The sequence below is a fragment of the Rattus norvegicus genome, chromosome 4 (assembly GCF_021556685.1).
Source record: "Rattus norvegicus strain SHRSP/BbbUtx chromosome 4, alternate assembly SHRSP_T2T, whole genome shotgun sequence".
NCBI classification, from domain to species: domain Eukaryota; kingdom Metazoa; phylum Chordata; class Mammalia; order Rodentia; family Muridae; genus Rattus; species Rattus norvegicus.
In genome coordinates this window covers 106,457,117-106,481,046 of record NC_141537.1, presented here as the reverse complement: position 1 = coordinate 106,481,046, position 23,930 = coordinate 106,457,117, and the positions used below count along the sequence as shown (strand labels likewise).

Here is a 23,930-nt window from a genome sequence, read left to right as displayed (position 1 = left end):
GCCAGTGCTCTTAAGCTCTGAGCCACCTCTCCAGTCCCATGTCTCCTCTTGACTGACCTCCTCTCCAGTCCCCTCCCCCGCCGGAAGGCCTTCTGAAGAGCTCTTCTCACCATCGTCAGCAGAGAAGCACACTTGACTCAGGCATTGGACATTTCCTTCCTCAGCTCTCGGGCACATTTACCAAGGCACAGCCAGAGCAGGGATCCCAGCACTGTGGCACCTCCTCCCTCAGCCTCACCTCCCAGCAGAGAAGCGTAGGTCCCTCAGCTAACTGGCATAGTAATACAACAGCACATCACTCCAGCACATACTTAACTCAAGGCAGAGGCAACAGGGAAGACTTCCCCAGGAGCACACAGAGAGCTTTTCTACTTGATCTTTGATGCTGAGGGCTTTCTATAAGCAAACACTAATGCTAACAGGAGGCAAAAATCAGAGAAAGAGAGAAGAGAAAGGAGAAAGCCAAGGACATTTATTTTCCTTGGGATCTAGAGAAAGAACACTAGGGACAGCGGATGTGAGCCTCAAATGAATTCTGGGCTTCAGGCTTCTGGCTTCTGGCCTGAACTCTCTCCACTCAGTAAGAGGCCAACATTTCAGCTACACAATATTGGGTGATGCCTGTAGGGGAGGGTTCAAAGTGGAAAAGCCAGGAACAAATGAACTCAGACTCTAGAATATCCTGAGTGATATAGAATAAAAAGTCTAGGTTTAAAGTGAGTTTTTCATGTTTTTTGAGAAATGAAATCTGTGAAAAATAAAGATCCTCTGAAGCAAGGCCAGTGTCTGTCAGGGCAGACAGCTGCGGTCTAAACACAAACTCACTGAGTTATGCTCCTTCAGAAACTCCGCAGCATTTTCTTCAGCGTGACCACCAATTTCACCAATCAGTACGATGCCTTCTGTAGCTGGATCCTTCAGGAAGACGTCAAGGCAATCAATAAAATTAGTCCCATTAAAAGGGTCACCTCCAATGCCTGAGAAGATCAAAGGATGGCAATATCAGTCAAAAGTGTAAGGATAAAGCAAGGGATTTATATTAAGAAATGTTCTAACTCTGTTTTTATTCTCTGTACCATTTCTCTTTAATATTTTCAGATGAAGCACTGCTCTTCAACATTCAAACCTCTCAGAAAGGCTCATAGATGATACTGGATACAGGGAAATGGTGATGGTTTGCCCATGTTCACAAACCCAGTCCTCTTCATGTACCCCATAAAACTACTGCACACTGATAAGTGTGCCCCGAAAGACATGGGTGCTTGGGGCCATGCCTCTTACCACTCGTCCTTGATTCTATTCGTTGAACATGTACTTAATAAACCTGAAAACACTGCTCAGAAACAGAGAGCTTTTTGTATTATGTACAGCACAGGAAAAGATAAAACAATGAACAAATGTCTTTGCACAGAGAAAGTCTTCACTAGGGTGCTGCAGAGAGACTGCTAAGTTTGAAGACTCTGTCCGTGAGCAACAGGGTGGGAGGTCCGTGGCCCTCATCCTGTGTTGAGAAATGGCAGCGTCTGCACACACGCAGGCCTCTCCTCTGGGCACATGCGTTCAGAATGAGAACTTGGACAGCCATGAGGCAAATGTGGCCTACTCTGCCTGCCTGCTGATGCTTTGTTTCTGCATTACAGACATACTGGGCTGAAGGTGACTTTTCACTCTCCTATGCATCTTTGAGAAATGGAGCTGAGGAGAGGAAACAGCACTGATTAGGAGACAGCCAGGGCCAGGTCTGTGCTCTGCTTCACAAGGGGTAGACGGGCCACTGCTGAGTCCCCAGCCTCTGTGCTACCTCTCTAAAGTGTCACAGAGAAGCCCTAGGGCATGTAGCCAGCCTCAGCCTTGATTCTGCCCAGTGAGGTAAACACTGCAGCCTCGGCTCAGAGGAGCAAAGAATTCAATAGTTGTAAAACACAGAACAGAACTGAGGTAACACAATGCCAAACTGAGGAGCCATTTCTTCACAGTAAGCGACTTCACTGAAGCTCTGGGCACATTGCCCGCCCTTTTGGTCACCTGTTGTACAATGTGCACTCTCAACCTAGAATCAGATCTTGAGAAACAGAAAGTGCCTCGCCAGCAAATTAACCCTGAGACCATAGCATCTCCTACTAAAAGCCATCTGGTGTCCCTGTCACTGTACCATTCCACGAGGATGCTAGACTCCGATAAAAGACTCTGGCCAAGCACTTACCAATACACAAGGACTGCCCCAATCCAACTTGGGTTGTTTGGTGAACTGCTTCATAAGTCAGAGTACCGGACCTGGACACGATACCTTAAAAGGAAGAGAGTGAAAGCTCTCAGACTGTGGGATGGCACACTGCCAGATGGTGATGAAACGAACAACACGAGTGTATATACAATTCCCATCACGGTTTGCCTCTTATCAATATAGTACCATCAAATGAAGACACAAAAGGAAGTATGTCATTAGTTAGGGTTGTTTTAGGACTTTGAAACCAATGCCAAGACAAAGAAACAAAAATACCTTAAAAGCCCTCTTCTGGGAATTTTTACAGAAAGGGTAATACTTATGGGCATAATCCTGCTTAAGGCAGTGAAACAGACTGGCTTTAGGTACCCCATCACTAAACCACAAAAAAACAAACAAAAAAACAGAATTAATTGTATTTAACAATACTATCTACCCACCCTGAAACTATTTTTCTAAGAATTTTCACACTATTTAGGTAAGCTCCCTCCTGATTCAGTCAGTCTCCCATTTAACTTCCTCACTGCATCAAGCCTGTGGTGAGAACACCTAACTTCACAACCAAGGAATATGGGAAACCAGCGGCTCACTGGGCTGCCTGTACTGCTCGCTCTGCCCTGCCCAAGGCAACTAGTCCCATGCAGTCGTCCATGCAGCACTTACCTCACAGCAAATGCAAGATACAGAGCGGAGAGCATAACTAACTTTAGTTGTTACAAGCCACTAAAAATTTTAGATGTTAATTAAGACATCAGCGCATGACTGAAGCTTGGCCAGCTTGGGCATGTTCATGGGCTACTGAATCTCCTCCTTTGGATAAGACCATCCTAAGCCCTATGGCCCTCCTACTAGGGCTAGGAGAACTCTTATCTGACTAAAACAAAAACCATGAGCATCAGCTAACCATGACCTCAGCTTCAGCGCAGCGTGTTCAGTCCTAGGCCAAGTGCAGCGTGTCTCAGCTGTCACCGTATACTCATGTTCACTGTGTATGCGATCTATGTAAACGCATCTCTCCATCCTATCACTCAGACGCACAGGGCTGCAGATTCTCCACATAAGACAGTAAAACTGGAAGCAAGCTTACTTACATGGACCTCCCACACACCACACACCACCCAGATGTTCTTCTCGGTGAGTTCCACTGAGCTCCCTGACAGCTTCACCTCGTGGGGAACTGCACTAACTCCCTAGCCCGACACAGATCTGGCCTACTCCCTAAATGCATTTCTGTGATTCTCCTAAAGGGCCTCACATTCCCATGCTTCCCTACTTTTTCATTCATTGTTTAAAATGGAGGGCTCACCTCCATCATCTGACAGAACCCACCAACTATGAATCCATGCCACACAGAAAGCATGCCTGCTATTTTCCCACACAAGCCCTTCCTGCACTGTCCCAAAGTAATGAGATGGGATCTGCTTCTCTCAGTCCCCCCAGCCCCTGTTTCTGCTTTCTATTGTCCCTATTTACAGTGGGATGTCCAGAAGTCACACCTCACATACCACAGTGTAACCCTAAGTATCTTCAGGTAAGAACAAGTATCAACAACGACGTCCTACTGCGATACCTGCTCTCATTTAACATTGATAGAACACTGCCCCGAGCTATTACAATAGAGAAACAATCAAGCCGAGTCAAAGTTAGCTGCAGAGAATTCAAGACTAGACCAGCTAACTTTGAAATGTGGATTAAAATAAGGAAATTCGGTCAGTCCCATTTCCTTAAGGAACCAACCAAGTAACAATACAGTTCTCCCAAAGCATTTTGACAAAGTTTGTGAAATCCATGAAGCAAAATAAGTCTCAGATGGACACAGAAATAGTACTGACAAAAATGTTCCCGGCTCCCTCTTCCCAAGTGAACCTCCTGAGCAAGAGTAACGTTTGCCTTCAGATGGAATGGTGATCTTTCTCTTTGTGACCCCAAACTCATTTCTAATAATTTGGGGGCTCAGTCCAGGAATCTAGCTCACCTGAAAGAGTGCCTCAGCCCCCTCCTATGGGAAACACATCCTACCAATCTGTTTTGGAGGCTTTTGGGTACTGGACCTTTGGCATTCTCCAAGTCAGCAAAAGAATCCAGATTGGAAGTCTCTGGACAACACGGGAGAGTCAGCCCAAGGAAATCCCCAGGGGTCCAGGACTACTCTGTGCACAGGGCAAAGGGAAGAAATGCTGTGGGGACACCAAAGTAGTCGTGTGGTGGTCAGGGTCCTGGAGTTGAGACGTGCCTTTGGCATGAAACATCCCTAAAGGGGGTTGAGCACAACATAAACCAGGATGGGAAAATAATTCTAGGTTATCTTCAGTTCCCTCAGAGAACCTGGGAAACCTTGGGTCAGGTCTGCTGGAAGGAAGAAAGCCAGTCTTGTGACATGGTTAAGTCTTACTGCCTTATATGATGCCATCTGGCTGCTACTCTTCTAACTGGGTAAAAGTAGGATTGACTACTTTAACAAGTTGTTTCCCACAGACATTAAATTCCTGCCTACAAAGGCAGTCACAGCTCCATCTGCTCTCAGCCACATAACAAACACTCAAGTGGGGTAAAGGAGGCCATCAACAACCTATGCCTGGGGCAGAGGAAAAGCTAAGACACAACAGAAGTGCATGGTGTCCACAGTTATAATACGTGCAAAGCCACACAGGATGGATATCATGCTGCCTTTTAGCTGACTGCAACAGATTAAGGAGCATGTAAAGCAGACTGCAGGTTCATAACTCTGGAGACCAACATTGGAGGCCAAAGGAAAACAAGGAGTCCCACTGATGGAGGCTCTTATGAGCTCAACAAGAGATTCTAAAGAACTTGATTTGGACATTTAAAATCCTTTCCAGACTTCAGTCAAAACTTTCCTTTTCTCCCTACATTGGATGGTTGGAGTCTTTTAAATAGGCCCTCTGAAAGGGTACCCCAATACCACCATACCTGACACCCCAAATTCATCTGCAAGAAGCCAGATTAGTCATCTCAATCCCATAATGGAAGTTAGGATTACTTCTTCTGAGGGAACAGAGATGATAAGAACATGAGGTAGAAATGGTCAAGCTTCGGGTACAAAGATCCCAAGGACATGTAAGCTGTTTCTTTATTGACTAAAGCCAGAGATGTCCTCTTGGTAGCTTCATGCCTGCTAGAGGCCAAAGATAGTGAAAGGGCTTTGGGAGGGCTGATCTCTGATCTGGTCCTACACGATTCCCACTACATCTTTAGAAAAGCAGAATGTTAAGGCAGCGATGAGGGCCTATTAAGAGAAAGCCACTCCAGATAAAGAGAATGGCAATGTCTGGCCTGGATGCTGACCTAACACTCCAATGGGGCCAGGTAAATCTCCAGGCAAACAAACCACCCCTAGGAAGGTGGGCTCACCTTAAACAATGCTACTGAGAAACCTACCTCAGGATTAGCTACTTAGCCAGCTTCTTAATGAGTTTTAAGAAAACAGTGTTTATAAGAAAAACAAAGGATAAATACAAAAAGCAAACAGAAAAGAAAGAAAGCTGGACGGTGGTGGTGCATGCATTAATCTCGGGAGGAAGAGGGAAGCAGATCTGAGTTCAAGGCCAGCCCGGGCTACAGCGTGAGTTCCAAGACAGTCAGGGCTACATGAAGAAACCCTGTCTTGGTTAAAAAAGAAAGAAAGAAACAAGCAAACAAAAAGAAAGAAAGAAAGAAAGAAAGAAAGAAAGAAAGAAAGAAAGAAAGAGAGAGAGAAAGAAAGAAAAACGAGGATTGATAAGAAATGTCAAATATGCATCTTTTTAATCAAATCTTACAAAATTTATATTTTGGGGCAAGAAATTAAAATTCTTTCATCTCTCCCATCTTGAAAAACTTCTATGTGACTGTTTTAATCCTCCCCATCCAGTAAAAGTTTTGTTCATACAAAGGCCCAGATCTTTCTTTATTCTAGGAACTGAATGCACTGGAGCAGTGACCTTTTCTCCTTGGAGTGGTGACCCCTAGCCCCATCCCCCATCCCATTCTTTGCTCACTAGTCACTGGGTAGAATGTGAGGACAGACCCCAGGCAGCACATGGACAGGACAGGCAGCACCTGAGTTAGACTAAAAGCCACAGTCACTGCCTGCCTCTGTGCGTGTGCTCCTCCAAGTGCACCCCGATCCAGAGTAAAGACTGAGAAGGTTCTCTTTCACCTCGCACATCAGGCACATCACAATAAAAGCCAATGTGACACCGTTTCATCCCCAAAAGAGCAAGCCCCAGTCTGCTGGAGACAAGAACCCTGGAGGACAAAGGGTAACTAGGACTCTGCTGACAGAATACAAAACAGCACAGACATGTCTAGAATTATCTGGCAACTTCTTTAAAAGTCAAACATACTTCATGTATGTTCTTGTAAATGTCCATCAGAAATGAAGATGTATCCATAGCAAGGCCTGTATGGTAGCCTTATTCCTAACGCTCAAACCTGAAAACAGGACACAGAAAACAGAAGAACCCAGAGTCTGAGCAGAAAAGGATCACGACTTTCCTCCCCCAGATCCTCACTGGCTCTGCAGAACTACCACTGATCCTAATAGAGGCCCATTATATTTGAGATACATCACTGACTCATTGTAAGAAAAAAATTAATTTATTACAGAGACACATTTATTTACAGTCACAGTGACTATGAGTTGAGTTAGGAAAACGGAATTTTTATTTTTTAATCTATCAGAAAGTAACAAATTCACTCACCTATTCTTCCTTTCTTGTGAATGTGGCCAGGCATGATGCCGATTTTGCATTCTCCAGGCTGGAGGAAAGTAAATTTCAGTTTCAGAAAAGTTCCAAAGAAAATTCTAACTCCTAAGTGACACATGTGTGGGCGTGCACACACACACACACACACACACACACACACACACACGCATACACACATGCATACAAACACACACATGCATACACACACGCATACACACACGCATACACACATGGCTTTAATTAAAAGCCATAGCCTCATGACACACAAAATGTGGGCTTCCCTCCTGTCTTGCACTCACGTTGATGATACCGGGGCAGTTTGGCCCAATTAGCCTCGTCTTCCCCTGGCGTGTCAGCTTGTGCTTGACCCGCACCATGTCCTGCTGCGGAATACCTTCAGTAATGCACACAACCAAGGGAATCTCTGCGTCAATTGCTTCATTGATGGCGGCAGCAGCGAAAGGAGGAGGGACATAAATGACAGAAGCTGTCGCTCCTGTTTTCTCTTTGGCCTGAAACATTAATCACAACCAATGGAATCATGAATAAAATATATTCAACAGCCTAATTCAATTAATGTTTAGGAAGGGATCACAGGCAGGCTCTCTTCATTCCCCCATTCTCTAGCCCACGCATGCCATAGTCAAAAAAGAGCAGAGTCCAAGCAGAGCCTCCTCTCTGTCCTCTGAATGCCACTGTGAAGGTAAGGGCTCTGTATGTCTTACCCTATAAACAGTTGGTAAATCTGACAGCTCTGCCTGATTTGCACCCCTGCTCCCTCCTCCCTGAGGCTATGCCCAGCTTCACTCTTCCTCCCCAGACTCACAAGATCCGGTGGCACCTATCCAGCTTCAAACTATTTCTCCTTAGGAGACCCAGGGCCAGGGAGCCCAAGTCTTCAGACTCTAGCCTTTCGGCATCTGTTTTAAATCCATGGTAAAGACTGCCAACAAACAGTAAGTGTTCCTTTGTATAGAGGTTTATTTTTATGGGGTGTGTGTGTGTGTGTGTGTGTGTGTGTGTGTGTGTCACACGTGTGTGAGCTTACATTCATACAGGTGCTCTCCGAGGTCAGAAGAGGATGTTGGATTTCCTGGAACTTGAGTTATAGTTACTTGTCAGGAGTCCAGTGTGGTTGCTGGAAAATGACCAAACTTTGATCTCCCAGATGACCATCAAATGCTCTCAACCTCATGCTGGGCCGTTTCCCCAGTGCCTAAGTGGAGTGTTCTTACTTGACATTTCTTACTTAATAAATACTAGAACTCAACAAATCAAACCATGTGCAAATACATACATGGCCACAGAGTAAGAATGTGGGTTAAATAAGCATTAAGTTTTAATGTTGTCACCCACCATGCTGCAAATGTCCATCTGACCACTATTCTTAATTTGCTCATAACCTGATTCATATGTGGCTTTTGCACACCCAACTTCTGCTTTGATTTGGGCTTGGGTGTTTTGCTGTTGTAGTTTTTTAAGGCATTTGTCTCTCTATGTAGCCCTGGTTGTCCTGTAACTCACTATGTAGACCACGCTGTCCTGAACTCAAGAGACCCATCTACCTCTGCTGGGATTAGAGACCCGTACCACAAAGCCCAGCTTCCCATCCACCTTTCTGTGTGGCCATGCCTCCTATTCTAATGGAATTCCCATAGCCACAGAGACAACGGATGCTCTGACTACAAGAGTGGCAGCACCCGTTCGTCCCACAACAGGCCTGTGAAGGCTCTGAGCAGGAATCATCAGGCTTCAGGAGATAATATTCCAGTTTACAAACCAAGATTCTGAATGAGGCCTCACCCCTCCCCAAAGGACTAACAGCAGTTAATGTTTGCTGCAGGAATGGGTGTCATTTCTTCAGTGCTGTAGCCACTGATAAGTTATTACCCTTGCCTCCAATCCAGGTAAGAAAAGCAACTCCAATGAAACTAAGCGGGTCACACACAAGAAGACTCAAAGTAGGAAGGAGATTCCTTGGGAAGAAGGGTTCTGTCCAATGAGAAAGAACAGGGCATGAAAATGACCAACATATATTATGCACACACACACACACACACACACACGTGTGTGTGTGTGTGTGTGTGTATATATGTATATATATAAGAGACTGCCAAGACTTTTTTAAAAGGGGAAAAAAAAGATGCTGTGATCACGACCTAGTAAGCCCCACAGGTATGGCACTGCACACCTTTAATGCCAGCACCAGAAGCAGGCAGTCTCTGAGTTTAAGGCCAGCCAAGGCGGCCTAGAGACCCTGTCTCAAACCAGACAAAATATAGTAAATTACCACACTAAATCACATAGCCAAGAAAGAACACAGCCAATACTTAATCCTGAGTATATCTGATTCCAAAGTGTCTGCTCAATACAGCTACAGCAGGTGATTTCTATAATCAAAATGTTTTTGGAAGGTTGTACCAAGGGATTTTACACAAACTTTAAATACAAAAGTACAGCATATATAGGCACACATAGAGGAAAGACCACAAGACAGGGTCTTCAAGAATCACCCTGAATGAGTCCATGCTCCCAGAGACTGAGTTTGGGACCACTATATCTCCAATAAGTAGTATCATCTCAACTGTGTCCAAACAGCAGTCCAAGGACACTGACAGTTACCTATAAATGACATGAAGGATTAGAAATAATTTATTCTTTCACAGTGTAATGATAGGCCTATTGTGGTAGCATGTGCCTATAATCCCAGCACTCGGGACTCGGATACTAATTAGAACAATGGTTCTCAAACTGGGGGTTACGGCCCCTTTGGGGTAGAACCCCTTTCACAGGGGTCATCTTAAGAGTATCAGAAAGCACAGATATTTGCATAGTTCTGAAGTAGCAACAAAAATGATTTTCTGGCTGGGGTCACCATAACATGAAGAACTGTGTTAAAGGGTCCAAGCACTAGGAAGGTTGAGAACCACTGGACTAGAGGATCATGGCTTCAAGACTATATTGGGCTAATGCGAAGACCCTGTGGTGCAGGGAAAGCAACAATAGAAGGGAGTTGAGCAAAAGATGGAAATCACGGTCAGGACCAACCAGATCATTGAAGATACAAATCCCCAGATTCTATCTTAAAGCTACAAGTACTTCCAGACATTGGCAACAAGTACTGTGCACATGGGAGTCATTACACAATCAATAGTATTAATCTTCAATCAGAAAGTTCTTTGTGAAGCTGAATGGGAAAGTAAGAAACTATTTGTCAAGGAACTTAGGATATCTAAATTGCACATGTGCCTGGGTCACAATGAATAACATATGAACTGATTCAACAAAACTACTAGTTTACAAAGCCTAAAAACTGAAAGGGAAAAAAAGACTGATCCACCTAAAAACCTATATAAAAACCCTCTATTTGTAACTTCTACATTTTAAACTTCCTGAAAAAAAATCAGTTTAAAGAAGTCAGCAACTGGTGAAGCAGATCTGCACCGTGTCAATCTGAAAACAGTTTGATGGCACAGGACAGTCTAAGCCTGCCCCGTCTCAGACAGGACCTCAGCCTCTGCATCAGCAGCACCCGGGCTTCCTTTAAGGGCGCTGCTGTGGGGGTATGTCAGGCCTGGCTGGGCAATGTGCACAAAGCACCCAACACCACTGCTGCCTGACAGTCCACTGAGAATCAGAGTTTTGGAAACTGCTGCTGGAAGAAAGGCAGGAAGGAGGAGCTAAGGCGCCAGACAGAAGCCAGGCCATGAAGCTTCCTTTAACAGATGATAAACATCTCTTGCAAAAATCACTACTGGATTTTACCACAATCACAATTTCTCTAGGTCACTGGTTATCCAGATAGAAAGGCAAAAAGCACACAGTTAAAAGACTTCTACCCAGAGGCTGCCTGTCTCTGCCCTGCTTCTTTTTCTCAGAAACCATTACTTACTTCCTTCACAGTATTAAAGACAGGTAAGCCCAGGTGCTTCTTGCCCCCTTTCCCTGGAGTGGTTCCTCCCACGAGTTTGGTGCCGTACTCCAAAGCCTGCTGGCTGTGAAAGGTACCCTGTGAGGAGAAAGCACGAGAGCCATGAAAGAGGCAGACAAAGGCAGCTGAGAAGCAAAGGCACTCTCAGCAACATGGGGAAGGAAAACCAAGCATGTTAAGTGCTCCCGGGCGAGAGCCCAAACCCACCCACTTAGTGCCCTTTCACCCACTTAGTCAACACTGCTGCCAACCCTCAAGTAAAACCAGCCTCTGCAAAGCCAAAACAGCCGCCGGAGAGTCCTTTTCCACTCCCTGCTGATCTGGAACACTGTTACTTGTTTAAAAGGCCATCTCATTTTTCCTGTTCCTCATTTCCTTGTACCCCACTTTGCCCAATGGCAAATCCATGATGGATCATTATACTTATCCAACCCTGGCTCTTTCCCCTTAAATTATATAGATAGCAAAACTACAACTTGGTTTACTCTAATTTACTACCAACCACCATGACATACATACTCATGTAAACACACACACACACACACACACACACACACACACACACACACACACATACACACACACACACAGCCAAACAGTAACTAGAGAAAACCCAAGGCTGTGCTAACTGGTCGGTCTTTAAGGATCAGTCACTCCTCAGTGGGTCTTTTAGACTTCCCTGCTACTTCCTGCATTCCCTGTGACTCACTTTCTGACAGTCTACTTGGCCTTTGGGACACGGGGCTTCCTTGTTATGGGAGACCATCATGCAAGGTTCTTCCCTCAACATGCATTACTACACCCGCCCCTAAACCCACCAAACTGTAACAAGGATGATGGCTCTGGAGACTGGGAGATCCTTTCCCACTAACATTTAGGCCTCTGTTTCCTCCTGTTCCCTCTGGTTCTCTTTTCCATCTCAGCCAATGCTTTTTGGGATGCCACCCTTACCAAGGCAGCAGGTAGAATCTCTATGGTGACCTTCGCCATTCATACCCCTCACACAACAAGCCAAGACCTCTGCCTACAACCACACACTCATGTGCCCACCTCTCTCTCTGGAGAGCAAGTAGGCATCTGACTGAACTCTTCAAGCTGAGCCCTGACCACTCTCCTCTGAACCAGCTCTATGTGCTGACAGCTCCACTCCCGGAGATGCTCAGACTCAAAACATGAAATCACACTAGATTCTTCTCTCTCCCACTCTAGCTCTTCACTTCTCTCGAGCCATTAGTAAATCTCACCACTATCCTCAAAACGGCTAGTCTCTGTCCTACCTTTTGCTGGGAACTATGTTGGCTGATATCACCTCAATTCCTAGAAGCTCAGTGTCCTTCCTCCCTTTGTATCTATTTCCCATAGCAGCAAGAGTTATACTATAACGTCTGAGGAAAATCCCATCTCTTTCTAGTTCATTAACTGTGAAAGTTAACACACACCGTTTCCTCATGGCAGACCCTATATCTGTCAGTCCTCATTTACTGCTAAGGATATCTGACTGCAGCACTTTAGCCTGGAGCTTCCATGGCACATGCCTGCCTGCCTGCCTGCCTGCCTGCCTGCCTGCCTGCCTGCCTGCCTGCCTGCCTGCCTGCCTGCCTGCCTGACTCCCTGCCTGACTGCCTGACTGACTGCCTGCTTGACTGACTGACTGACTGCCTGCCTGACTGACTGCCTGCCTGCCTGCCTGCCTGACTGCTTGACTGACTGACTGCCTGCCTGCCTGACTGCCTGCCTGCCTGCCTGACTGCTTGACTGACTGACTGCCTGCCTGCCTGACTGCCTGCCTGCCTGACTGCCTGCCTGCCTGCCTGCCTGCCTGCCTGACGTCTGCTGCCTGCTTGCCGGCCTTGCTGAGCACTGTGCATGATTCACTCACACATATCCTTTCCATCCTGACTCTGAAAGTAAACCTTCCCCACCAACTGATATAAAATCTTGGCCCCCATGCCAACCACATGACTCCACACAGGACACTCTTGTCCCTTCCCTTGGCTTGTGTTTCCGTAGTGATCATACTTTGTAGTGTACCACCTCATTTAGTCATGGATTTTGTCCTTCTCTCAGCTGAGGCACAGTCCTTGAAGACAGTAATGTCTGTCCACTGTTCTTGCTGCGATATGGCACCTAATTTAACACATTACATACAGCAGACACTCCACAGCGACCGATCAACAGTGAAAAGGTCTGCGTGGTCACTGGACAGGGACCTAACACTGATGAGCCAACTACGCAAGTTCTTAATTATTCAATGCATAAAAATGATGGCTCTAAGGACTTTAGAAATCTTTCAAGTAAACTTCTCGTTTTACTAGCAAACTCAAATTAAGCAACCAGTTTGAAGCTGCTGATGGGAGTTTTAGAAAGAGCCACAAGTCAGTCAGTGCTTTGCACTCTCTCTTTAACCAGTGCTATTCCATGTACAGTCTACAGAGCAGCTGATCAAAAGTGACAGATGAGCAAGACAGAAGGAAAAGATCCCAAAGGTGAGAGAATGACAAAAATCATTAAGAAATAATGAGAATCTTTGCAAGCAGTGTGGAACTTCTTTAAGGTTTACTGGGCTTCACAAAAGTACTGATCACATTAGATCAACAGATCCTTTTACTCCAGAGAGTCTGAGAAGCAATGGCCTAGACTTCCAGGTAACGGATTACACTTTCAGGTAAATGCTAATGAAACCATCTTTTTAGTCCTACTGTGTTATTAAATAAAAGTAATGCTTCCATTCCAAATAAGCTCGTTCCCATAGTTTTCATGTTACCACCAGCCAGTACACAGTTTAGAATAGGAATAATTTCTGCAGCCCCTAAGAGCCAGAAAAGAAATCCTGCAGCACCCACTGGCAATGTTCATGGCTAGAATCAACCCTACCATACAGCATTCCTCATCTATGTGAACAAGAAAGCAACCAGTGTGTCAATCCTCAAGCTTCTGTGGCTCTCAGCTCAACGTCCAACCAAAAAAATGAGACCATTAAAAATCACAATTACTAAAAATGAAAACTCAAGGAAGGTGAATGAGAAACAGCTTAGTTGGAGAGAACTAAAAGATCTGAAAACTAGCATTCAGGAGGCAGAGGTAGGCAAATCTATATGAGTTCAAAGACAGGAACTATAGTGAGTTCCAGGCTACCTGGGGCTATATATGGAGACTCTTTTTAAAAACAAAAAAGGAAAGAAAAAGAAAGAGAGAAAGAAGGAAGGAAAGGAAGAAGGAAAGAAAAAAGGAAGGGAAGAAAGGAGGAAAGAAGGAAAGAAGGAAGGAGAGAAGGAGAGAAGGAAGGAGAGAAGGAGAGAAGGAAGGAAAGAAAGAAGGAAGGAAGGAAGGAAAGAAAGAAGAAAGGAAGGAAAGAAAGAAGGAAGGAAGGAAAGAAGGAAGGAAGAAAGGAAAGAAGGAAAGAAGGAAAGAAAGAAGGAAGGAAGGAGAGAAGGAAGGAAAGAAATAAAGAAAGAAAGAAGGAAGGAAGGAAGGAAGGAAAGAAGGAAGGAAGGAGAGAAGGAAGGAAAGAAAGAAGGAAGGAGAGAAGGAAGGAAAGAAAGAAAGAAAGAAAGAAAGAAGGAAGGAAGGAAAGAAAGAAGGAAGGAAAGAAAGAAGGAAGGAAAGAAGGTGGTTGAGGAGGCAAAAACAATAGCAAGACCAACCCCAGATGCAAAGACTTTAATAAATCATTAATTTAGGACGCAGACTCAGTTCCAAATAGTGCTTATACATGGATATCTGACATCTTACAAAAATATCAGAGGTTAAAGTGTCACAAGAATATCATAAAGCATTTCACAAAATGTAAAAGTCATACAAAATGTCATTCAACAAACAGAAAAAAGAAATCAAGCATAATGAGCTTCCTCAGCAATTAGATTATAGGTTAATTATATGCTATTATAACATACACAAAATCAGACTGCCTGCTGGAAAGGAGGAGGCAGATGCATGGTCCACCTCGGGATGTGCATCTTCCTTGTCAGGATGCCTGTATTTGAACATGGTGTCTGTAACAGCTGGTGGCATCTGCTGGCACCCTGCAGATAAGGCTTGACAAGCTGGTCTCTAAGACTGCCTGCATCTCCTTTGCTGAATTACATTGTATCAGAACAGTCCTACAGTACAATGTGGCAAGAGACACATTGTATAAATACAAAACACTTGTACATGACTTTGTAATAAGACACACACACACACAAGAAATAAGTCCGAAAAGCAAATACAAGCCCTGTCCTCTCCAGGGCTACCTCTTCACTATATAACTATGTAACTTTTTTTAAATTGAGAAATACTGAAGTTTACCATCTCATTCCTCAGAAATAAACCTGTATTTTTAATCTGGAGGACATATGCCAACTTAACAGAGGATTCCTGGTGGGCAGAATGGTTGGAAAGAGGGAAAGGAGCCTCATGATGGTTTTACTGCAAAATCAAATTGTAGGTACATTTCAAGTATGCAAATTCTATGACAGAAGTAGGGAGAGGAGGTGTGAACAGAAGAGAACCAATTCAAATACTCAAGGGCAAGTTAACCCTCTGGCTTCTTCAGAGACCACTCGCCCCAGGCAGAGGACACAGTGGGAAAAGTCCTGTGCTGGTTCATCTGCCCACACTTTTCTGGAGCGTCTCTGTATTTGTGTATGTCTCCACACTGAGATGTGGATTCCACATTTAACACAAGCTTTTCTTCATAGTCTATTTGCCTAGTGCTCAAAGGAACACTAATCTGTTGGAGGAAAACCAGGAGTCTTGTACTTGCTGAAAGACAGTGTCTCTGACACTATGGTTCCTGTGTATTCTCAAACTGAGTTTAAACACAATGTCCACTTTACAGGATTACCACACTACCTGACTTCTTCCTGACACACATCCCCTTTCTATACGGTACAGTCCTGTGCCATCATATTTTACTATTTCTGTGTTACTGAAAAAAGACATTAGATTTTACATCTATAGTCTGCACTTTAAATAAAAAAGTAGATGCACATACCTGCTTGCCTGTGAAACCCTGGCAAATAACCTTCGTATTTTTATCAATATAGATATTTTTCCGAGAGGCTGTGTAAGACCCGTGCCGTATTCCATTCTGTTGCACTGAGAAGTAAAGAAAATATGACAACATTATAATCTCCCCACACTTCTGAACCACAAATTAAATTTAATGACCCAATGTTTTAAAAACAAAGTCGAGAACAGGACCCCCATTGAAGGAACCAGAGAAAGAACTGGAAGAGCTTGAAGGGGCTTGAGACCCCATATGAACAACTATGCCAAGCAACCAGAGCTTCCAGGGACTAAGCCACTACCTAAAGACTATACATGGACTGACCCTGGACTCTGACCTCATAGGTAGCAATGAATATCCTAGTAAGAGCACCAGTGGAAGGGGAAGCCCTGGGTCCTGCCATGACTGAACCCCCAGTGAACTAGACTGGTGGGGGACGGCGGCAATGGGGGGAGGGTTGAGAGGGGAACACCCATAAGGAAGGGGAGGGGGGAGGGGGATGTTGGCCCGTAAACCGGGAAAGGGAATAACACTCGAACTGTAAATAAGAAATACTCAAGTTAAAAAAAAATAAAATAAAAAATAAATAAAAACAAAGTCTTCTAATCTAAGAGCAACACTGTGATCACAGCCAACTTAAAACCACGTCTTAAATGAAGGCAGGTGAATTTGGGTGTGAACTAGGAAAACAAACATAAAGAAGTTGCTCTCTACCCAGGACCCTTTGTTACCTCGAAGCACAATCTTCTAGCACTATCTGAACTGAGAAAGAAAAGCTGAAATCTGTAATTTTCATTCCCCATAAAGGACCGTGGGATTCAAATTCAATGGTCTCAATTAAACTCTGAAATCATTCCTACTAATGTTTGTTATGTCTCACCCCACTAGGCCATGAGCCCCTGTGGACACCAGCTGGGCTAGGAGGTATACTTCAGGAATGAAGGAGACGCTCTAGCTATTACTCAGTAACAGCAACGCAGGGAATGCCAAGTCCTGGTATAAATCTTGCTACAACACAACCCAAGATCACTCTGTTTGAACCCTTCTGATGTAGGATTCAGAACCTCACATATTAAGCAGAGAAATCAAGATGAGTTCCAAAGTAGATGAGAAGAAAAACAACACACCTAAGTCAGTTTTGGCAACCCACCTCAAGGGAGACTGAGAAAGTCCAAGTAGCTACTACAACCAACTCTTACTTCAAAATTTAGTGCAAAGGGCACAGGGCTCACAATTATGAGGGGCTTTCCAGTCATCAGACCTCCTGGGCCACAACTGAAGAAGCACCTTCCAGAAGAGATATCTGGAGACCTAGGAAGGACAGACGTCAGCCTGTACCTCTCAGAAAGTGCCCTGCACATACACAGACAGCTGTACTCCTGGACCAGACTATGCTGAGCAGGGGGCTGTGGGTGCACTCTGCAGCCCAGTGCTGGCACAGGGAACAGCCAAGCACCTGACCTGAGCAGGTCACTGGGGTTCAAAGCCTGTAAGGTTGAGCGCACTGCACTGTGCAGCAGAGCATGGGGCTGTCACTCGGATCATCCCTGCCCTTAGCTCATGGACATACTGATAAGGCTAAGAAGCACAGTAGACGATAACAGTAGAGCAATGAAGATAAAAAATGAACACGCTAAATTAAACAGCAGGCCAGCGGAAAGTCTGAAGCTGGCCACCAAGAATATGCTGATGGCGAGAGCTATTAGGGGCCACAGCTTGGGCCACCTCTGAGCTCAAACAACTGCCCAGTGTAGCCTTGGAACTGTCCCCATGAGCAACTGGGATCACTTTCAGAAACCAGCAGGTCTGTGCAGGTGTGTATGTCCTACCTACACAGGCCCAGAACTGCAATCAAGGCCTCACTTTTGATCTTCCCATCTGTAAACAGGCTAATAGCTGCTCACAGGAAGGGTGTGGCATTAACATGAAATGACACCAGTAGGTATCAAAGTGCCTGCTACATTCCTGAAATCCTTCATTAGCACAAAGGTAAATCTTCCCCTAAAACAGTAGTTCTCAACCTGAGTCACAACCAATCTTTTTTTGGGGGGAGGGGCTAAGTGACCCTTTCGCAAGAGTAGACTAAGGCCATTAGTAAACACAAATATTTACATTACAATTAATAACAGTAGCAAAATACTGTTATGAAGTAGTAGTAATGAAAATAATTCTATGGTTGGAGGTCACCATGACATGAGGAACTGTTATAGGGTCACAGCATAAGGAAGGTTGAGAACCATTGCCCTAAAAAGAGAGAGTATAAGGCTCACACTTTAAAATAAGTCCAGCGAGATATGCTTTCCGTGTGCATTAAGAGAAAGAGAAAAAGAGAATGAGAGACAGAAAGGAAAGAGTGGAGGGAGGGAGGGAGATTGGTTCTTCACCAGCATGGGAGGTCAGAGAACAGTTTGTTGAGTCAGTTTTCTCCTTACGCCTTTACATGGGTTTTATGGACGGAACTCAGGCCAGCTGGCTTTCGTGGGAAGTGCTTTTACCCACTGAATCATCTCACTGGCTGTCCTCATACACATTCTATACACAAATAAACTGACCTCTACACACACAGATTGTGCAGCATTCACAAATAAACTGGGAATCTTTTCACAGAGGAACATTTGCATGGGGTAATCTCAAAGTAAAACCACAGTATGTACCTCACCAGCTGATGTGAGATTAAAGTTTATATACAACGTGGAAATCAGTGGCTAGGGTACAGTACGTGGGGTATCACTAATCACTTCCTTACTTCCATTATCACCGCTGCAGTGTGAGCAGAGCAACTACTGTGAGAAATCAATGGCCGCTCTGACAGGTTCATGAGTGCTTAAGAGAGTCAGGTCCTACACCACAGACACCTCCTGCCTCTGAAACAGCCAGAAGCACAAACTATAAAAGGACAAACTGAAATAAGATGCTCAAGGAAAGGGACTGGGTACTAAGAAAGGTCTTTTCACAGAGGAGCCAGGCTTGTCAGTCAGCCCTAACTCCTATAGGTAACAATTATACCACGTAGAAGATGGCTGGTCTGTAAATACTGGGGAAAAAGGTATCTGCCAGGTAGGACTGGAACCATGGTCTTTTAAGATTAGTTTACCCATGACCTAACTCTAGTCATAGAAACACTTCTCAATTCAACTCTGAAAACTATGCCCCTTTCCCTCCTTTACTGATGTATATGCATTCATGAATTTAACAAATATAAACTTATTAGCTGTATTGGCCCACCTGCAGCTGATTTAACAAAACAACTGACTTTTAACAAAGTAACGAATTTAAAAGAAAGCCAGTTTATTCAGCTCACACTTTAGGGCAGCCTTATCTGTCCAGCTCTGGTGAGGACCCCTCTGCCCATATATAACATGGCAGAAAACCAAGGGAAATAACAGGATGCCAAGGCACTGGTCAAGTTCTTGGGACAGCCATGCTTGGTAACTCACTGAGAAGTGACCTGGGCAGACTACCAATAATCCCCTCTAGGTACGGCGATCTCAGTGCTCTCAGAGTTCTACCACCTCACTGGAGGCTCCTAGCATGGGAACTCTTGGGGAACACTCAAACCTGCTCTATCATAGCACTAACATGAATTATACATATGCAAAACATAGGCTATTGTGGTCCCCAAGTGAAGAGACCTGTTGTGTGACAAAACTTCTCCTGGGGAGATGTAACACACACATCTACTTATCCCAGATAGGGAGTTCAGGACAGAGCAAAGTACAAACACTAACAAAGTCCAATGTGGTGAACCACTAAGTTTACTGGAGTTACTTACAGGAGAACGGATGAGGGGTTACTGACCGGACAGACCTGATTCTCAGATAGCTGCAGCACTAAAGGCCACCCGAGATGGATAACATCTCATAAAGCTGGGAACCTGCACAAGTTGCAGCAGCTCAATAGGCTGGCGCATGCCCGTTTCTGGAGCTTCAGTTGGTCTAAACCTCTTCCAAGCAGCTTGGCTTGTTTCTGCCTCTTCCAGGTATGAGAGTCTTTGTGGCTTGGCTCCCTTCTGTCTGAGGGGAAGGCTCAGCTTTTATTGCTTACTCTAACAGTAAATCTGGTCAGTTTTAGGGACTTCCTGAAACTACTCATAGATGTTTACCTTCCTGCTTAAGGAGTTTCATCCTACAAGATGAAGTATTTTAATTGCAGAAGAAGCTGTTACATAATAGACCTAAATACATGGGAGTACCTCAGCAACTACTTACCCCCAATTGACTATTCAAATACTAAACTATATATTCACTCATATTGATGATGCATTCCATACTATTGGCTTAGTTGATCACACGCACTATGTTTTGTGAAATTTAAAGCACTCCTGTTTTTAAGCACTAAGTATGAAAATAGTGTATGCAATGTTTTATAGTGTATCACCAATGAGAAATTATCAAGATTTTAGAAATGTTATAAAGTAAAAATCAATAAATTGGTCAAACAACAAAATACCTGCCCTGTGGCAAACTCAAAATTATTCTGCTACACCTAGGAGAAATCATTTTAAACTTCAGTGTTTCTATGAAGCCAGAAAATCAAGTCACTTCTCTCAGGGGTACATCAATGCATTTGGATACAGGCTTCCATTTCTTAAACGTTGAGTTCCTTGGTGTAAATAGCAACAGAGACTAGAAAGGGAAAGATCGCTGTTGAGTCTCCTTTTCCACACACTCCCTGGGTCTGCAAATAAGCCTGTATAACTTGGCAGAGACAGGAGAAAGGCAAGTAGCAGCTTGACGGATGCTTCCTCCACAGATCACTAAGAGTACAAAGGTCCTGCTTCTCACATGGAGGTTCAAGCTTCCCAAGGCACACATGTGACGACACTGCACACATGTGACGACACTGCACACACCAGCAGACCTGGCTTCCAGCATTCTTGACAGCACCTGGGAAATTTTCTGGGTTTGTTTCCTCATTTGCCAGGCAAAACAGAAGAACTAGCTGAATTATAAGATCTACTTTCTGACATCATCTATCCTAATTCTAAGGATCAAAATAATACCTGTTCTTATTAACCATTCTGAAAGATGTGATTTACAGTAACTCCTGGTTGATATTTGTTAAAGACTCTAGTAAACTTTTAGGTTTCTTTTAAAACTTCATTTCAATCTCAATGATGCTTATAAAATTCATACACTTTCTCATCAGAAATTATTCTCATTTTTCATTATCTATTCTTCCCATGTCAACAGGATTGTCCCCTTCTTTCATAAGTCATTAATGTGTGGGGTGGAGGACAGCTTAGCAGTTTCTTAGTTGCCCTCCAATAGAGCCCTGTAGTATCTAGGGCTGTTTGTCTTTTTATCTTTCTAACTCAAATCAACACTGCAAAACTTGGGACTTCAACACATTATGTGCCACCAGCTAAAATTTAAGAACGGGGTGGAGGTGGGATTCCCTATCATCTCTAGTTATTTTAACCTAAGAGCCTAAATAATTTGTGACAAGAAAGAAAAAGGAGAAGGGGATGAGAAGGAGGAGCAGGAGAAGGAACAGGAGGAGGAGGAGGAGCAGGAGGAGGAGCAGAAGGAACAGGAGGAAAAGGAGGAACAGGAGGAGGAGGAGGAGGAGGGGAGGAGGCAGCAACTTGCAAGGCAACATGGCCATTGCTGTGGCATGGAAATATTGCAGATATGAGAGAATTCCAAGGTCTGCCAAATTCGAGGTTTTTAAACATTAAACAGTCACTTGTAACCTTAGAACTAATATTACTAATACAAAAATACCCTAGTTTAGATCTTAGATCCTCAGAGTTTTAATAGCATGACTCAGGTCTGAGATGACTCCAGCAACAGAAAGCTAAATCTCTTCTAGGCTTCCAATCTTGGAGTCTAGGAAGAGAGACCTTCAGTTCTGTGGAGTGACAGTTGCCAAGTTTTGCTAAGAATGAACTTAAGGAACCAAATCATCTAGACACTCTTCTGGAAAAAAATTCTATTAAAACAGCAGACCCTATGGATGGAGGCTAGGCTCGTTCAGAGTCTTGGACCAGCAAGACCCCAGCAGAGAAAGACACTGGTGCCTAGGTGAGCCACTCTTCGATGGGTGTTCCATTAAACTGGCCAGTGTGCACACCTGGTGTTCTACATCTTAACCCACAAATGATTCCAAATACGCTGGATTAGGCCCATACCCAACACACTAGTGTTCAAACTCTACCAACCACATAATTACTGATACAACTAGTCGCTTTCTTCCCTTCTATCTAGAACACATTCAAGTATCCTTTTAATCGGTCAAGAAGGAGCTCCAGAAAAACTTTCCCAAATAGACCCAACGCTTTTGCATTGGCAAAGTTATCAAGTCAGACCTTTGTCCTCAAATGATCTGGCGATGAGGTACAGCTACTAGGTGCACACTTATCCTTGAACACTTTAGGATACTCTCGCCTACTATTTGATGCAAGAAGAAGCAAGATGTCACAAGGAAAAGAGTGGTGCTTGAGTGTCTTTTCCTGAGTTGTAAACTGACTCACTTACTCTGCACAATGAAACCAAGCCACTCATTACTTTTTAACATCTCTTAGATCTGGATAAATCTGACAACCAATCACTCATCACAGTTTTAATTGGCAATCATTTCTCCTGTAAGTGATAGGCCTAACAATGCTGTGCTTCACAAACCACGCTGTCTCCGAATCACTATTACCTGAGATGTGTTTGCTGTTTGTTTGTTTGTTTAGTAGGTTTTTGTTTCTTTTGTTTCGTTTTTTCTGAGACAAAGTTTCTATGTGTAACAGCTATGGCTATCCTGGGACTTACTTTGTAGACCAGGCCCACAAAGACCCACACACCTGCCTCTGCCTCCCAAATGAAGGAATTTAATGCCTGGGCTACCACATCCATCAAGAAATCATTAAAAAAAAAAAAAAAAAGACTACTATACACGAATGAATGTATACACGTATGAATGGTTAGCCAGACTTCAAACACGACGTGGCCGATTCTAGTTGTTTCCTAACATACCTAACAGAGACTTTGAACGTAGCAATAATTTTCAAGTGTCAGCATTGCTGAGAGAGTAGCAATCCTGGGAGGTTAGTTCTCAGAAACTTAAGTGTTCATTGGAGCCTCGTAAAGAGCGACACATCATTGGTGAAAGTGCTTGCTAACCCACAGCTTCTACGCTCCTGCAAGGGGCCACGCTGACTCTGGGTGTAGAAACCACCTTTCCGTTGGCCCTACCACTCTACAGAACGGTCAACTCCAAATGTAGAACCTTTCCTTACAAAATACAGCCTCTTCAACCGGAGGCTTACTATCCCAGAAGAGTTCATCCTGAACCTGTCCACCCTTGGCTCCAAGTAAGGGCCAGCCCAGAGGCCACCTCCACCTCACCCCTCGTCACCGTGGGGACTACAATATGTTCCCGGGTCTGAAGGACGCTCTGCAGACAGTGCCTAGGCCGATCCACAACCCTATTGGACAAAGCCCCCACCACCCCTGAGGTCTGCCACTAGCGTTTGGACCCGTGGCTCCCTCCTTCCAGGGCCCTCCCGGAAGAGCCTGGGCACCGCAGGGGCCAGGACCTGGAGCCCGAGGCCTACGAAAGCATGGAAGACAGAGCCCCGCCGGCACGACTCACGGAGGAAGGTGCGCGACAGCAGGCGGGCGGCGGCAAGGCCGCTGCTGCCGGAGACCATGGTTGCAGTGGCAGCCGCAGCAACTACCGCTGCGGTCATTCCCCCAATGACACTCTCAGGACCCCCCCAGGACCTCGGCATGGGCTCAGGCTCGCGCAGAAAGGTGTCTAGAGAAGTAGCCCGAATATTTTGTTCTTCTCGGAATCTCTTCTCAAACAAAGAACGTCACTGGTGGAAAAGAAAAGGAAAGATGCCGTTCGAAAAGCAGAAAGTAGCTCTGTTCTTCTCTAAATGTGGGTTTGGGTAACCATAAACATAACGGCAATGTGAGGGACAGCCCATGCGAGGCCCGGCCGGCGCGTGGTGCTTTGGGAAATGTATTTTTCGAGTAAGCAGCATGCAGAAAGGGAAGGTATTGGATGCGATTTAAACTCTGGCGTGGGCACACAGGAAAAGCAGTGACAAACGCTGAGCAGTGCTATGTGCCAGACCGT

The 23,930-nt window shown here is 44.6% G+C and overlaps 1 protein-coding gene across 1 annotated transcript in view; it reads right to left on the bottom strand.

Annotated features, from left to right (window-relative positions):
• Suclg1 (succinate-CoA ligase GDP/ADP-forming subunit alpha) overlaps nt 1-23,547 on the bottom strand; it is a 29,307-nt gene extending 5,760 nt beyond the window's left edge. Inside the window, exons 1-7 of the mRNA NM_053752.2 lie at nt 23,439-23,547; nt 15,840-15,943; nt 10,826-10,942; nt 7,233-7,445; nt 6,928-6,985; nt 2,204-2,287; nt 826-977 (exon numbers count right to left, since the gene is read on the bottom strand). Coding sequence (NP_446204.2) covers nt 826-977; nt 2,204-2,287; nt 6,928-6,985; nt 7,233-7,445; nt 10,826-10,942; nt 15,840-15,943; nt 23,439-23,535 — 825 coding nt within the window. The 5' untranslated portion in view covers nt 23,536-23,547. The remainder of the gene's footprint in view (nt 1-825; nt 978-2,203; nt 2,288-6,927; nt 6,986-7,232; nt 7,446-10,825; nt 10,943-15,839; nt 15,944-23,438) is intronic.
• Nucleotides 23,548-23,930: the final 383 nt, after the last annotated feature.